An 18,657-nucleotide genomic window follows, 5' to 3' on the forward strand; every position below is an offset into this window, starting at 1 on the left:
CGCCGGAATAGGGTAGTTTCCTTCATCAAAGAAAACGAAAGGCATTGATTGCGATTCGTTACCCACCATTAGCGTATTCATAATATACAAATTATTTGGTTTAAGAAATCCCAGTTTAGACGAATGTCATTAGTCAATTCAAACCTCATTTGAAAAAGGTGTCTATGCGATGCCTCTCCACGTGACGTCACAGGGACCTAGATTCTATACAAGTAGTCAGGAGTTTTACATCGTCTGATATTACCAATGCATACATGTGGCACAGAGCTAAGGGAAACATCTCTCAATAATCACTTATTTCAATCGACTATCGTCGGAAAGTTTCCTTCGTTTAATAGGGTATTAATAATCCTTATTTAAGCCAAGCGCTACCTGCTAGCAGTGTGCATCGCAGCGGCGCTCATAGCCTCGCACCAAGGTCGCCTCATATGGCGGCAGCCGGCACCAGTATGACGTAACACAGGGTTTTCCCAACATTCACACTAAGCCATCGTGTTTTCGCGCGCTTGAAATTTTTCACTTTTCATTTAATCGCGAAAGATAGATATCATCATTTAAAATCCTAAAAGCGTGAAATACGTACTCCGGGAGTAATAACATTTCGATTTAGGCAATAAAAATATTATAGGAAACCACCCTATTGCGTCTGACTTCTTCAGGTGGATGAAGTGATCACTTTCTTCAAGCTTACATTTTACAACAGTAAAAATATTCAGAGTTCTGACTGCAAGGGCTGACCACAGCACCGGTCACTCCTCCTAACTTTGCTGCCACTCCTGTACTCAAATAATTAATCGTCCTGTTTGCTGGAGGGCGTCCTTACTTACTGCAGTTGTTCACTCTCGCCGTTTTTAAATTTCCAGAGAGAAAAATGTTTCAATTTTCCTGCTATTATAACGCAAAGAAGACTAACATATTTAAATGAAGGCATACCTATAAGAAATCTGTCACGAAAAATTTATCGAAGCTACCTAATTCGCAAATAAATACGAAACATATAACTGATAACTTCAGGCTTCACTTTATGAAACCCCTCCATATTGGAAATAAAAAAATAAAACTTTGTTAGGTTCACCTGTGTATTTAAATAGGCACGAAAAGGGTTTCGTAACGTAGTTACATCTTCAACAGGGAGGGCAAATTATTGTTCCCTAAGACTCGATAATTATCTTCCACAACTATTTCCTTACACCAAGTTTTCAGCAGCAAATCCGCAAGCATCTCATGACAAAAAATAACCCTTGCGGTATGCTATTGCACAGCTACGGTGTCAGTGAACTTCCCTCCGCGTAAAATATAACGCTCACTCCGCGGAATAAAAGCAGGTATACGGATTGAGCACGGCTCCGATACTCGAAAAATTCCTCGGTTCACGACCTCAGCCATTAAACTTTTCTTCATCGTTTTCAGATCCTTTTGCTGGGCGGTGTTCAGAAAACGTAACCAGAGCGCTGCGTTGAATAGATCGTTAAGGTGCGTTGACCCGCTGGCTCCCTTCCAATACGGGGGACTGGTCATTCGACGCCAAGCTTCCCTTTTCCTTATTCCCAATGTTTGCCGTGTCGAATATGATCACACATCCTACAAAATGGACTCTGAAGGAGTGTATTCATACGACTCGAATGACGCCGCGATCAAAGCACTGCCCACGCACGTTGATTGATTGCAATTAAACCTCGTTCACAACAGCTTAACTTGGCGTAACTTGGCGTGACATAGGAATTAAGAACTTCCTAGCTAGAAGAGCTAGAAGAGCTACCGCTGATTGGTAACAAAATTAAGCGACGTAACTTGAATAAATGTAATTATTAATCGAGAAAATGTCATTTTTACGCCAACAAATATGATAGTAAAAAAATTTAAATAAATACGTCTAACTTCCACCAATTGAAGCCTAAATGTGTTGATAGTAAAAATGTATATCCATATACCTACACGTAACTACTAATGAAATCCCTGATTTCGGAATACTAACTGAACTTTCTTACACACCCTTCTGTTTCAGTTAACCATATACTCTTAGATTTTAAACAAAAGAGAAAGCATTATATTTGATGGATGTTTTTATTTCGGTTTTTCTACCGATAAAAAGTTACTTGAAAAATTAGGAGAAGAATTTTATACCATTCTCAAGGATACTGAATGCTAATTTATCAGCATTATGACGGGCTAAATCTGGGTTAAGCTGATTAATTAGCATTCAGAACCTTTGAGGATGAGAGACAAGATGAACAACAAATAAACGGAGGACATCACCCGGAGAAAAACACGAAAAAACTCACACCTAATTTACGCGGGTAAAAACCTTACCCTTTCACATCACTCTAATTAACTGGAACTCATAAATTTTAATAATCCTCACACGTTTTACAGGACATCATCTTGAGTTGTTCTGCCCGTCGGCAGGTCCCGCGCGCCAATGCTGTCTCCATTCCCTCCTGTCTCCATATCTTCCAATTTTTACGTTGTCAATGAACTTCAGCCTTCTCCTTCCCCTTCTTCTGACCCCTTCCACCGATCCCTCCAAAGCCACTTTCAATATTCCATTCCCGCTCATCAAATGCCCCAGCCAGTTACCCTTCCTTTGATTATTACAGGTATTGACACAACGTTTAAAAACGGCTAGAGACACTAATTGCTCAAAACTTTGGATTTCCAAGGTATCCTTCATTTAATATCCCCCCAGACTGTCACAACCCTGTAATTGCGAGCATCTATCGACCAATATTATAACTACTCATAACGCGTACTCACTCAAAAAATGATAAATATTCAACGATTTGCATCTGTTCATGAATGCCCATTACGCAGTTGCCTCTCAGGAAAGGCGCGGCAAAATGGATTAAGTCGTGTAAGGCTTTAAAATTTGCTCGCTCCTAACAGCACCCATAATTGCCAACACACCAGTACGGCAAAAAAAGCATTTAGGGGCACATGTGACCCGATGATCTGAAAGCCTTCCTATATGTCTCTATTTTTTTCATTAGTGCGAGGTCATAAAACCCCGTTACCCCGCCGGCATCGGTGGTGGCAGGGTAAAGTCCTCGCCTGCCCGACAGAAGGTCGCGGGTACGAATCCCGCTTGGGTAGGTGGTCCCTATCCAGGCCATGGATGTGTGAGACTTGCTTTATTAATCCTCCGTTGTGAAGGTCTCTATGTGCAGTTTGCGGGGAAATTGGAAATAAATATGTAAAAAATTAATAATCTGCGTAACAATGTTCAAATCGATTTTATGACCCCCAAATACTCAGACAAATGAAGGATTGAGGCAGTTGGTAACACTGTAATAGATAGAAAATTTAGTGTTTCGACAATTTTCCTGAGAGTTTTAGACGATTTTTTGAGGGGGTAAATTCTGTGACTTTTTGTCGTATCTCGTCTCGTTCACTTCAAACATTTGTATGAATCTGTCAGTGCACGGAAGTAGATTTTTTTAGTATAGTTACTCTTTTCAATATCTGTTCGGCAAGGTTAAATATTTTACATGCTTTTTCTCAGATGCAAAATGTTACCCCTACCCACGGCATGGTTGTTTATGTACGTTAAATTGTTAACATGTTAATAACCCCGAACGGCCTTATAAAGCTGCTTCCGGTGGTGTGGAAATAAATAAATAAATAAAAAGATCCGCTCCATGCCTTAAAGTAAATTGTACGTCAACAACGTAATTCCCAGACAAACATAACATTGCTATTTGAGTGCCTTTCCCTTACCTAGAGACACTAATTGCTCAAAACTTTGGATTTCCAAAGTATCCTTCATTTAATATCCCACCAGGCTGTCACGACCCTGTAATTACGAGCATCTCTCGACCAATATCTATCGACGAGGATCTACCTTGCTCCTACTTCGAACCATATTTCGGCAACTGTTTGCTCCATACTGTGATATTCTTAAATCAGTTAACGACTGTCAAATAAAGGAAAAAAACACTTAACATCGGTGAAAAAGTAGCGGAACATTGAGCTATAGGTACCTATGAAATTACGGCGGAGCTCTACTGAGTCGATAAACGTGTCGTTTAGGTTAGCTTCTAGCCTATTTGCACAAAAAATTATTCGTCGAAAAGCGTTGAGAATAAAATATAAATATTTTCTACGTTCTAAACAGTGAAGATAAACTCACAAAAATTAGAGGACGGCGAAACAATCCTCATTTCGTCGCCGATAAAATACGCTACTGTTATTCTACACCATTTTTTACAGGGAGAACGAAATTTTTGCACTGTAAATATTATTTCCGAATTAATGATATCGATTATTTTATATTTGAAATGTCCTTTAAAAAGTGAATTGAAATTTCCGAGGGTTACATACATACAAAAATTCCGTAAGCGTTCTCGGAAACATTTTCCAAACCTTTCATTTACGGACATTTTTATATTCTTCCTCTTTATTAATAAAAACTGCAAAGAATAAAAATCACTCTGCGGGAATGAACTATGCCATTCCGTGCGCAGGCCAATAAATATTAGAGTTCAGAGTTTTATGGCATCATTATTAATAGGAAATCCATGCATAGATACAAAGCCATATGTCAGGAACACTAAAAACCTGAACGCCCGGTGGTGGGGAGCTGGGAGCGCTACTAATTTTCACCTTCACGTTCTCCTTGAACCACTCATAACCGACAACTACGCGCTAACAAATTTCGAATGAAAAATAAAACAACGGAAGAATTACAACAAAATCGGTGTTTGTCATTATTATGCCGTAGGAAAAGTTTGTGAGACATAGGTAATTGAAATTTTGCAGAATGTACTTTTAAAAAATTGCGTCATAATCGTATAAATTTAAATCTAAATGGCTAATTGAAAAGTAATGAAATACCTACTTCACTACCTCAGTAGGTGTGTAACGGGAGGTGTGATGATACCAATCATAGCTTAAGGTGAACAGATTATAACTTATCAGCCATTTTTTGAACCCGAAAATAACGTTCATGAGAAGAAACACAACTTGAAATTTCAGAAAACTTTAACACATCAAATCTACTTGGATATGAAGCCCCTATTTTGCCATTTCAATCAATGTTACATTCGCAGAAGACAAAAATCGCCCGATTATGTTTACTCGAAGCCGCTTTCCTGAACAAAATAATTAACATTCCATATGGTCACTTCCTCAAGCGGATAACATTTCGGCGCTCGACTCGTCCATCTTCCAGACCTGAAGAATTACGATTTCTTCAATCATGCCGGAATCGAAAAATGGACTGCGTCGAGAATCGAAACGTTCGCTTACACGGAAGACCTCACCTACTGGAAAGGCCGAGAAAATTTCTCTCCATCTTATATGTATGACGTAAAAATAGACTATAGTTATACACCCACCTTACTATTTCAGCACATCCGCCATCTGAGCTCCTTTACAGCGATCCCCGCCACTGTTTCACTTCAAAGTTGTTCAATATTCACCCCAGAACGATGTACATATATTTATCCTCAAAGCAGTTACTCTTTCATAAAACCTTAGCAGAACGCATCATTCCCGCTTGGCTTTACTGAATTATAATCTGCTTAAAACTAATGCTATCATTTTGCAAATTTCACAGTGCATTGAACTGACCTTTTTCGCCGGTATCTCAAACACGAAAATTCAAACAGATTGAAATACCGAAACCAAATTTTCATTATTGAGATATGGGAAGATCATTTCTCAGCGCCTGATTTACACACCATGAAAAATTCACTTAACGTACGTTTTAAACAGCTAATAATAAAGAAAGCCAAACCAGTCGAGCGGTAGTGAAGCACCCTATTTTAAACAATAGCACCAACACGAGCGACCACAATAGGCCGTCTTACTCCGCCTGTGAACCCAAGCAAACTGGCCAACCGGCGTGGTATTCGGGATTTCCAAGGTATGCCATGAGAAGCGCTCACCAGCGACTGTACCCCATTCGATTCCAACGTATCCAGAACTCTGTCCATTCGACAACCCCTCAAAAAATTGCTCTCCAGCCGCATCGCAACGGCTTTAGACGCTAGTCTCTCAACGCCGATCCACGTGCAATGCCTGCACCTCACCATCCAAATGACTCAGAGCAACCCGAAGGTTTTCAGGACTGGTGCCGGTAGCAATCCCCCACTATATAGCTGAAGGTTCAACCCCTCAGCTAGAAATGTCAGGGATATATTGTTTTAATTGTTCCCTCTCAAATGGATACCTCTCCATAAAGCCTCCCCGAATCTTTACACACTACAGCTTTGATCACTACCTAGTCAATACGGCAAATAGTAACTTCAATCGTTGGTACACGAGAATAAATGACTGAGGTGTATTCTACCCTCACCTAACCAACCTTGGGTTAGAATCGCTGTGAGTCACTATCTGGTGGCATTGAATAATTTTACCATTGGCTTCCCAACGATAGTTTCATAAAACTTGATTTTTATAATGGTGCAGAATGTAAAGGTGAGGAGAACCTCGTTGACACGAGATGAGGGGGTCGTAGGTTGGGAGGAATCAACCGCTCATCCAGCGAAGATTTTCTTTATATGCAGTGGCGGCTGGTGGTAATTTATCCATAGTGTGCATTAAAGCAGATGCAGGATGATTAATTTATATTATGCTAATTATAATCCATGAGCATAATATTTTGTCGCAATATAATACATAGCGCATGCAAGACATACAACTGGTACATTTTACCCTTTACCCTGCATGAACAGAAGTAATATAAGCATGTTAATGAAAACAATTATTCTAACCACACCTTTACAAGTGAGGGTTGGTGAAATTCATTCTCCTTTCCTTCTTCCGAGCGAACTCATTTATCACCTTGTCATTGAAACCTTTGATACCATCCTGGAGCTTTTTTCCAATTTACAACATCTCCAAAGCAGTGAGCCTGTCCTCGTCCATCTGGCTACGTAAGAATGTTTTAACACGTTTAAGGGTTGAAAAAATGCTTCACTAGTTGTCATCGGAATTGTCGCAAGAATTTTGAGTGGTTTAGATGTTTCACTGAATGTGTTTTGAATGTTATTATCAACGATGAATCCTAGTAGGGCAACGACACTGGAGACTTTCCGGAAGTCCTCGTGCATGTAAATTATGTAAAGCTCAGTTTTAAAGCTCAATTTTCAATTGATCCATTGGTTTCGAAGTTAGCAGAGATTTGGGTCGTTCAAAACAAATCCGCCATTTTTTGTGGTATAAACAATTTGTTTTCTAAAAACTGTTAATAATAGATCTGGCTTTCATATATCAAAATTCCAAGTTATTGGAACCTACTTAGCCGTCGCGTTTTCGTACGCTTGAAAACTTTCACTTTTCATTTAATCGCGAAAAATACATATCGTCATTTAAAAATCAATAAGCGTGAAATACGTACTCCAGGAGTAATAATTTTTCAATTTAGGCAATAAAAAAATAATAAGAAACCATCCTATTTGCGCCCGGTGCGATGCCACGGGATCGCACACTTACAGAGCTGTGAATTCGCCAAGGAGATAGCTGTAGCGTTCGGAGCTTCATATCACACCCATAAGTAGACACGATTTTTATCCTTCTCGTAGTAAAGGAATAGTTATCTTTCATAATTCATTCATATTTGGGTGTGCACTTGCTAACATGCGTACATGCACGCGCCGCCAGCCACTGTTCATATATGTGCATTGCCCTCTGCTTGTGCTGCAGCTCTTCCTCTGTCCCGCGGTCGCATAGCAACCACCATCACTACATGAAATTAGCGAAGGCTAGCGGGTGCCTTGAGTGATTGTACAATGAAAATGGAACCACAAGCTAAACAAAGAGATTTATCAGCTTTTATCCGTTGTAATGAGTATTGATGATTTGTAGAGCGATCTTTCGTTTTAAACGATGACTTTAAAATCCCATGTATTTTAGAATTAGGCTTTTGCATCCGATATCTGCTCCACAATAATAATGGCCGTAACTTTCAGAGTGTAGACAATGATGAATGGTCTCAAAATTTTGAGAGTTTTAACAGGCAGATTCATGCTTATTAGAAGATGTAACAATTCCCCTTTTCTGTTACATTTTAATGGCCCAGAAAAATTGTAATCAACAACTTATTTTATTTTTTACCAAAAACCATAGAGCAAATCACGAACATAGTTATTAAATAAAAAAGACATCCACCAGTAACCGTAGGACGAGAGGTAATGCTGCTCATGATGCAATAAATGGTTACAGTGAATAAAATTACTTTCCTTTGGGTTATCATTCGTTGCCCTCTTTCGGCTGAAGATTCCCAAGTGGAGCAATTAGAAAACGATCCAGAAATCACATTAGATTTTAAATTTTCCTCACAGATGGCCCTTTAAATGTCAAACCCTATCTCATCTCTCCTAACAAAATTGTCAATACATAATGATGCTCATAGGGTTCTCAACATTTCTTTACCTTAGTTTCAGTATGTTTCGGAACTTCCATCGTGGAGTGTGACTAGGTAAACGGTTTAGTTATCTTTAGATTTCCAATTAGAGACACGCTGAACAACTGAAAAAGTGTAAACAGTTCTTCCCGTTGACCTCGACAGTTTTCTATGTCATAAATAGGGTAGTTTCCTTCATCAAGGCACTGAAGGCACGAATTGCACTGATTGCGATTCGTTACCCACGATTAGTGTATTCATAATATACAAATTATTTGGTTTTCGAAATACCGGTTTAAAAGAATGGCAATGGTCAATTTTAACCGCATTTGAAAAAGGCCAGATTGGCGCCCATGCGATGCCACTCCACGTGACGTCACAGGGACCTAGTTTCTATACGAGTAAGTAGTAGTTTTACATCGTCTGAGATTACCAATGCATGCATGAGACACAGAGCTCAGGGAAACATGTCTTAATAATCACCTATTAACACTGGCTAAGGTCGGAAAGTTTCCTTCGTTTGATAGGGTATTAATAATCCTTATTTAAGCCAAGCGCTACCTGCTAGCAGGATACTCTGCTACCTGCTAGCATCCTGCGTCGTATCAGCGCTCATTCCTCGCCTCAAGGTCATCTCACAGGGCGGCAGCGGGAACCAGAACGACGTCACACGGACTTTTCCCATCATTCCCACTTAGCCGTCGCGTTTTCGCGTGCTTGAAAATTTTCACTTTTCGTTTAGTCGCGAAAAATAGATATGGTCATTTAAACATCTAAAAGCGTGAAATACGTACTCCAAGAGTAATAATCTTTCGATTAAGCAATAAAAAAATAATAGCAAACCACCCTATTGATGGACTTCATTCTCACAAAAGTTGCTTCCTCTCTTTTTATTCTGATGCATCTCAACATGGGTGAATTCAGGGGGAGTGGGAGGGAGCTCTGAGGACTACCACAACAGAGTGGAATTTCCCCCTGAAATGACCGCTGCATAGCAGCTCAGTGAGACGGCTCAGTCATTTCTCGGATCGGCCTTTTCGGTCGCTACTTGCCTGAGCACTAGTCGCTGATTGGCGAAAGTTCAAATATTACCTCTAGGTAGCCTATGGTGTGTTGCTATACGATTCAAAATCCCCAACGTGGCGCCCACGCACTTCTTCCATTCAGGAAGGCTGAGAATTCGCTGACAGGAGACGTCGCCAAAGTGATGTTCACGATCTGGATGCGGATGTTATTTTCTAAAACTATATAGGTAAGGTAGAAAAAGTGTCACGGCTTTCTTCCACATAGGCCCGGGTTCGAGAGATATTCGCATGTAAAGATTTCGCGCAGCATTACATCCCCTGAGTAATCACCGACTTCCAACTATGGCCGTGGCCTACGGCGCTAGTCCTTTAACCCTGTAGTAGGTGTCCCGGCTACGATTCCCAGTGTCGGCAATATCTTTTCTCTCTTCTAATTTTTGACATCATTGTTACATTTTATCCACATTCCTTTTATTTAGCTACTTCGCGCTTTTTTAAATTAAATGTCAATTTATGGATTTTAAACGACTCCGTATTGTGCCTTATCACGCGAATTAGAGGACGTATATAATTACTTATGAATTGTGAGTAGTAATCCACTCCCGCGGTGAGCTTGATCGCTCGCATTCAGGGGGAAATTCCACGTCTGTTGTAGTAGCCCTCTGAGCGCCTGAATGCGCAGTGTCGAAATTGTGGCCCTCGTTACTATCGTTACGCTGTCAACTGTTACAGCCGACATTCGCTGGTCTCCATGGATACCCCGCGGGATATTACGAAATTCGCCAACGCGCAAACCAGCACCCTCGCCATTCTTTTCCACATTTCCTGGACATTTAAATGATTGAGGCGATAATTCTTGTCCGTCCGCCGAGATCATGTTTCAGTAAACTGCATAATTCTGACCAGATTTCACCAGCGAACACACATTGAGCTAGGGTTGCCTATACTACCGTATTTTCCGGGAGCTCCCATATTCCCAAACGAATTTTTTTGGTGCACCTATGTAATTAACACTTATCACGGGTGATAAAAATTAAAGAATGTTCCGTACATATCACTTTAAGCTTTTTAGACACTCACAGACTTTTTGAATATTAATTGGATAAACAATGAAAAATACTTGGTCCAAAACAGGAAAAATTGTCTTCAAGGGAATTGTCGGGTCCCTGCTATCCCTTTCTTTCGAAGAGGTAAGCAACCCAAATACACAACAATAGAGTCATTAAGATAACCCCTGATAATATGGGTTAAAGATTGTGAATTTTCAATCAACCTTTGCCGCCTTTGGCAACAAGAAATCGTTCTCTCACTATAAAACTTCCCATTCCTTATTTAACATCAGGTTGGAGTGCTCATCTGGTACACACACATCATTCCAAAGATAAGTAGAAGACTGCCTTTAGAAACCTTAAATCACCAGAAAAGTACTTATTCTTCGCAAATTCCGAATATATAATACCAGGAGCTGACGCACCAATCGGCCCAGGGTCTGACATAATCGGCCCGCATGACATGAGCCGGGATTGGCGGTTCTTACGTATTCCATTTATAGTGCACGAGCGCTGGCAATTATACGTGAACCTATGAATGCTTCATGTTGGCTATTTCCCAAGGTACCCACATGGGCCAAACAATACATCCAAAATGTCACTGATTCGTAAGGTAGCCTGAATTGAACATTTCGACCGCTCCTTGCCGTAACGTAGAAGCTCAAAAACAATTTCATACGGGCGTATCTTGAATTTCTACTTCAGAAAATCGTTTCTGTCAAATTTGAGCCATATAATCGTAAGTGAAATGTCACCCATTGTTGACTGGTTCTACGACCAAGGTTATTACAAAAAAGAGGATCCTCTAGTAGGTCTCTACATGTGTTGTCACCCACCGCGCATTTAAATGGGTTTACAAAAGTCGCCACTAACGTCGCTGACGGACACATGGATCTGAGTTTCACGGGGAAATACGGTGTATTTAGGGGTATTAACCGAAATGTATGCACATGATTATGTGATATATCAAAATTTCCCTTTTCAATGCTATTCCTCGCAATAACAAATAGTATATTGTAAAATAATGGAAGAGAAAGTGTATCGCATTGCACTCGTCACCGCGCCGCGGAGTTTTAAAAACCGATTAAAATGAGACCAAAGTGGTAACAGAAATCAGACTTTTGTGGGATGGAATTGGGCGTCTATGCAGTGACCGTGATTACGACATACGATTTTATGGACTAAAAATTCTATATACGCTTGTATGGAGTGGTTTTTTTTAGCTTACTACTACACGGCTAGGAGCGTTCGATTTATTACACTACACTAATATAATCTCAAATACGGCCAAAATTGGCTCCTACTAATTGTTTGATCACTTGGAATTAACTCTCAAAATGCAAAGATAAGAGCATACTGCCATTTCAGTCGAGTGTTAATGTGAAGGAATTCATTGGAATAAATATTCTTTTATAATTTTTTCCTGCAAGGAAATATAAGACTTGTGTTCCGAGCTCTTCAATTGCCATTAATGCTGTTTTTTTACATTTTTCTGCAGGAAAACACAAAAAGCTACGTCTCCGAGCGCTTGAAGAAACATCTGGCTCCCAGACTGCAACATCGACCAAGGACGAAAACTCATGACAGCAAGCCGCTACTAGGACAATGACAGAAAGGTCCTAGTAGCTTCGAGTGAGCTTCACCTCCAAGACCACCAAAATTGTGCCATTCAGGAACACTTGGTGTTTGTTATCAGTGGACAAAGTGCAGTGCCGAGAGAAAGGACAGGAAAGCACTGAGATGTTTATAATTTTATTCCCAAGACTTCCACATCAAAAAAATAAAGGCAAAAAATTGTATGATAAACAATTCTATCATTTTTCACAATTGTTACTGATAATCAACACTTTGGAATAATAGAGCATACTTTTAAAATAACATGATTTACAATTTGTCTTTTAAGTAATACGAGCACAACCCCAATTGCCTTAGGGGTGCATCCCTTGCAACTCAAGCAATATCATTCATATTATGGACATAAATAAGGTGATAATGAGAATGACGAAACAATGTCTGTCAGAGAAATAATTAGGTTCCTCTTTAAGAGAAATTGACTCTTTCTTCCTTTTTTTTTATCAATGCCAAAATAACTCTTTGCCAAGCACACCAGCTGACAAGAGCATTTACAGCATCATTCAATTTATGTATATTGCAATGCTCAAAACTGTGTCAAAATGTAAACTCAACATGTGCAGCAATTTAAGGACTGCACACGCTCAAAGAGACACACATGGAAGATGTAATCTATAGGATGAACTGCAGTTATTTTTTTTCAACATTCACCGTGCACTAATTTCAAGAATTTTTTTAGCACACCAAAATGGCTACACATAAAAAGTATCCTTAAATTCACTGGAAGGGAATCCTAAAAATATATTGAATGCTGGACAGCTGTCAAAATTCACCATGAGTACAACATGGAATACACAACAGTATAATGCAGAGATTCAATTCACATGCTCATCTCCAACATTTGCGATAAAAACATCATTTACGAGACACACAGCCTCCTTAATGGGCCAATGTAATTATGGCTTGAACTAGTAATTGACTTTTTTCCCCATGGCCTTCATTTTAAAAACTACCTATATAATCACTTTTCCTACCAATACACTACATACTATGGTCTGAGTTATTTTTTTTATTATTTTCTATTAGATGAAATACTAGATTTAAATGCTGTTAGGAAAGCAGCAAACCATAAAATTTTTATTTGTAGCAGTGCTCCATTTCCTACAGCAGTGAAAAAATTTCTACTTTTATCTTTTATACAAAATATCTTTAAAATGCTGTGTGAATTTGTGAAGTGGATTTGTTGGCAGGATTTAAAGCTGGTGGCTTGATTTGCGCAGGACACCACACTACGAAGACACAATGAGCAAAAGTTGAAGGTTTTGCCAAATTCCTTTCATTTTGCTACACGTTAACAACAATTTTGAGTTCTTCACTAAGTTAAGTACTTGAAAAGCAAGAGTCAAATAACAATTAACAAAAAAATCAAAGAAACAGAATTAAGTACAACTAGTCAGTGTGCAAAGCCACGTTCACAAGGCTGCATTCATTACATTAGTGCAGGATGAGTACATATTTAAGGAATTATGGAAGCCGCATAAACAAGGGAAATGAGAGGACTTGCAGGAAGGTTAGTAAGCACTCATCGATTAAGACAATTTTGAGTCAGAAATAACAAATATACTACAAAAAATTAACAAAAGACAACAGCAATGCAGTATTTCTTGCAGGATTGGACACAACACAAGTGATACAACATAAACAAACAGCCAAAACTAACGAAGCCTCCATTTTCGCAAGGTACGAAAACTGCAAGAAAAACAAACCGGTGAAGCCCAACCCTCAAGGAAAATATATCTCCCAAAAAATAATCTTAACCGCAAAAACAAGATTAAAATATTAACGGTAAATAAGTGGAATGAAGTTTCCCCAGGCTACATTTTAGTTTCTCCAACCTAATCTACCGTCATGAGCAAATTCACTTCATATTGACTAGAAGAAAAGCATATCCAATCTTATTTACAAATAAAATTCTCAAGAGATTTCAAGATCTTGTATCGCATAATAAATATGCTCAAAATTTAAGGTCATTTTTTGGTGTTTTACTTCCGGTAGCTCCCAAACATTAGGAATTCAACCATTTTGTTCAGAATAATACACTTGGGTTTGACTTTCATGGTTCAAGCAAAGGCAAGCGGGCAAGTGCTTCTCCAGTTAGACATACAATCCATTTGAATTAATTCATACGGAATTCCCACGAAATGCTTATAAAAGTATGTAATTCGTGCAAAAAAAGAATTTATTTCTTCTAGATAAAAATTAGGTCTCTCCAATAGCTACTATCAAATGTTAATAAAGCTCAAAGGAAAAATGAGTGGATCAATTTTTGTTACAGATAAAGGAAACAGATCTTGGCCTAATGAAATGATTAAGTTATCACATTGATCTGGATTACAAAAATAACTAGGGTATATAATGGTGCTGAAAATTTTCCAAATTCAATGCTAACGGAATCTATCTCTCTCCAGATTCAAAAAGGCAAAACCCTATTCAGGGGCATGACATTTCTATGGGATTAAACCTAAGCATCTTTAGCACATCAACTGCAACTTTTACAGGAATCACTTATTCAGGCACGCAGCCAACCTGGACTTGAAGAAGGATTTACATGCATCCATTTCTATTTGTGCTCTCCACATCATGTGGATTTTTGTGAGAACAATTCTTGCTGCAAGACAAAATTAGAAAAGCAAATTTACAGCAAAGGCATGCCAACGGAACTTCTTTCTTCCGCTACACAAGTCATGTACAATTGGCAAATCAATCCCACATAGAAGGGTTTCCTTTATTAATTCAATCCAATATGTCCCTACTGAGTAAAGTATGTACAAAATTGTACACTGATTTGCAACCCGTCTCATAAAATCGTTAATATAAATTATTTAGTGCCTGGAGAATCAACACTGGCCACGTGCCTTACATACCTGATACCAATGTTTCTCATCCACTCAATACATATGATACAAAAATTTCCATACATACTGTATCAAATTAACTCCCATTCGGGAAAACAATTCAAAAGACAACCCATTCAAACAGAGAATTAAGAGCCTTACGTCTAAATTTTCTTGTAACATGTACTCTCTCCTAATTTGCACTGCTGATTCACACATAATAAGAAACATTCCCATGCAAAACATTTCTCCGCTGAACTCGTTTTATCTGATAATATTATGATGCATCAGCTGATGATTGAAAATTCAATATTACGAAACTTGAGACAGGATACCACATAGAGAGTTTCAAAAATAGGCATGCAGAATAAATATCAGAAGTGTGAAATGCACTAGATGCAAATTCTAGCAGCAATCCCAGTTCGCCTATTACATAACAATAGGAGTCTTTAATGGCATGGCATATGATGTTATGTTGTGTTTATGTTGTAAAACAGGAAACTGGAGAGGTAACTACTGCTGATAATGCAATCTTAAGCCCCACTATCACATTCAATGAAATATTACACCCTTGCTATTTCCTCTAGCAGTGATGAAAATGCCATTCTCGCAAGAAAACTCCAAAATGAAAATATGTCTCAATCGCTAAATAATGGAAAAAATTCCCAAAATCTACATTTGCTCACAACTATATTTACATACATATTTTGGCATTAATATCACGAGAAGTATTTTTTTACCTTCATGGTCACCTTCATGTACACCAATCGAAAATTATGACTCAATCATAAATCAACACTAAGCAAATAACGGCTAGAAAACAAAAGGAAGGAGGGAGAAAGATTTTTCATGAGTGTCACATGATGCAAGCCACCTTATGAGAATGTTGATAGCACTGCATATGGGTTCCTGTATAAAATGTCCCAAATGATTAGACTGGATGGTTTTGGTTTTCAGGAGTAGTTGGAAGTGATTTTGGTGAAAGTGTAGCGAATGAATGTAGACAGGTTGTCAAATGTTAACTAAATCTTTAATGTTTTAAGTTGTACATGTATACTACTGTAAAGTAAGTTTCTGCTTCTATGCAGTAACATGACACGATACTTGTTCCAATCTTTGACATTGTGTTTATGTAGACTGGAATCTGTAAGCATGTTTCATTTTAAGTCTTAAGCCTACTTAAAGATACCGGACAAGTAAACCACTAAATTACAGCAAAGAGAAGTTAATTAGAAAAACACTTGTATGATTGCCAAAATATCACATTTGAGTGAATTATGTGAGAGAAATGGGAGGATTAGCCAATTAAGACATCTTCAAGCATCATCGTTAACACTGCATAGCAACCACAGTGATCTATAAAAAAGACGTGAAACGACTTGCACTTCGTTTTCATAATATGTTAACTCTAAAATGCTGGCCATATGAATGATAACCTTAAAGTTTTCTTAAATGTAATAATTTTATGATAAAGCTTATCAAAATATGATCAACATATTCAAAATTCACACTTTTCAAAAGTCTTTTGAACCATAATTTTTTCAGCACATGGGCCATTTACATGCCCCATGCTCAGGCCAACTGCAATTTCATTCAAACACCACAGAGAGGGGAAAAATAGAAGATTTTACAGAAGGATCACTCAGCGAACATGAACAAGCATTATGCATGGAAGCAAAGAACCATTGGTATCATTCTAATCGCCCTTCAACTACCCATCGAATTTGCAGCATGACCAAGAGCAACACACACTCCAAACTCCTCTTTATAGAACTCGCAAAATTAAATGAAGTGGGCCAAAAATTACATAGCCCAACTACATGCAATGAATGCAAATTTTTATCCACTTCTTGGTTACGAGAGAGATAACTCGGGTCAACTAAAAAAACAAACGCATGTAGAACACATGCACAATAAGGAAAAAAAAGTCCTCTGGACAAATAAAATTTTATTCAAATGATACTTCAGTCACTTAGGGCCCTACAATTGTTAAAAAAATGGGCAGCATGCGTTTTTAAAATTAAAAGCAAAAATATTTAATAATAGCTGTTAACACACTAAAAAGACACATTAAAACTAGTGTGTACTCATTATTTCACTAACCTATTCAATGGAAAAGTAATGGCCAACCTACTTGCTAATGACATCAAGTACAATAACTTCACTGTTGTTAAGGAAATAACAAAAAAAAGTGAAGGCAAAGAAAGAGAACTTAAAATAGATTATCAGAAAAGAATACCTTATTATTTACTTTGTCTTTCAAAATGTTTCAACTCTCCCCTGAGAGAGAATGTACAATTGTTCACAAAAACTCATCATATCACAACGAAGATTACACCAGCTTCGGTGGACATGAGTCAACACTGCATAGTTTTCACAACTCAAAGAGTCAAATGAGTTTAAATATGATATTCCCTTATTCATAAAACAAATTCAACTAACCTTGAGATTTGAAAACTGGGGAAATACATACCCACACAAGACACTGGGAATGATACTTGAAAGTAGTAATTTTTCCATATTATGTTTCTTTTTTCATTCATTTAAGCACTATTTGATATGTTCAGGTCATCTCATGTACTTACTACAAGTAATCATAATCTGCTTTAGCTACTCAATAGCCCGACCCGAGAAAGCCCTGGACTGACTCCAGGAACCCTTCCCAACAAACCCCTTTTTAACGCCCTAAGACTTCCCTCTCTCTTGCTATCTCTCGCTCTCAATCTTAACACACACATTCTTTCCCTACATTACAGACTCACCCGCTCCCAGCAAGCCAAACTCCCTCCAAGATATTGACATGGTATAATTTTTTGTTTCGTTTAGTTTACCTGAGTTCAAAGGAGAATCCTCCCAGGTGACTTAAAACACATCCTCCTCCCTTGTCATTACACTTAATCATAATTAATAATTACTATTGACAAAAAATCCATTTAGACAACTGCAAACAAAATTTGGAATTCTACAAAGACTCTGGACCAAACTGAGACGACGGCACACGCAAAAGGCAGCTCTCTCCATTCGTTGAGGGCCGTGGTCCACCTTTTGTGCCGCAAAGAGACCCCTGTCCAACCCCAACGACGGGGCGAAGTCCCGCCGCTTGCGGAGCGAGCAGAGAGTGAGAGAGAGCAAGACAACTGAAAGAGAGAGGGGGAAGTCGGGGCACGGGGGGAGGAGGGGGGCCGTCGACGGGGCCGTCTCGGGAAACGGACCCTGCGCAACACACTGCCCAACCGGCACCTCTCCAACAGATGAAGACAAGACTGAATCACATAACGCAACAGAGACGCCGGACTGCCCCCACCGCACGCTGTGTCGCTCCCACCACTCGACGGAGCCCACCGACGCCCCTGCCACAGTCCCTGTGCTGTTGTCGATGGCACCCCACTCCCTAATCGGCCCCTGCCCCCTCCCACCCACAGCTCTTGGGGGGACACTGCGTGCACACCCTAATCGTGCGCTTCATCATTCCCATTGTCCTCTCCGTCGTCCTTGTGGTGGTGCATCTTCTGCATCTGCATTGAGTTGGGGATTTGCCGGGATGAGGAAAAGCACAACTTCATTATGTACGGGAACTTTCCGTCTAAAAGGTTGAGAGAGAAGAGAAAGGAAGGATTAATTCTGGATAAAGGAACATCCTTTGATTAGTTTTCATTTTATATCTTATAAATTACTATCACTTAAATTTTTAAACATAGAGAAAACATTTATCATACCCAAAAAGTAAACACACATTGCTCCAAATTCTTTATATCTCTATGGTTACCCCATTC

The 18,657-nt window shown here is 39.0% G+C and overlaps 2 protein-coding genes across 4 annotated transcripts in view; one reads left to right on the forward strand and one right to left on the reverse strand.

The window, feature by feature from the left end:
- Positions 1-17,798, forward strand: part of LOC124167207 — an 88,540-nt gene extending 70,742 nt beyond the window's left edge. Inside the window, exon 6 of the mRNA XM_046545055.1 lies at positions 11,917-17,798. Coding sequence (XP_046401011.1) covers positions 11,917-12,002 — 86 coding nt within the window. The 3' untranslated portion in view covers positions 12,003-17,798. The remainder of the gene's footprint in view (positions 1-11,916) is intronic.
- Positions 16,813-18,657, reverse strand: part of LOC124167206 (heterogeneous nuclear ribonucleoprotein L) — a 313,940-nt gene continuing 312,095 nt past the window's right edge. For all 3 annotated transcript variants that reach the window (XM_046545053.1, XM_046545054.1, XM_046545051.1), the window contains one exon: positions 16,813-18,467. In XM_046545053.1, coding sequence (XP_046401009.1) covers positions 18,334-18,467 — 134 coding nt within the window. In that variant the 3' untranslated portion in view covers positions 16,813-18,333. The remainder of the gene's footprint in view (positions 18,468-18,657) is intronic.

Source organism: Ischnura elegans, chromosome 10 (genome assembly GCF_921293095.1).
Source record: "Ischnura elegans chromosome 10, ioIscEleg1.1, whole genome shotgun sequence".
In the NCBI taxonomy this organism is placed as follows: Eukaryota; Metazoa; Arthropoda; class Insecta; order Odonata; family Coenagrionidae; genus Ischnura; species Ischnura elegans.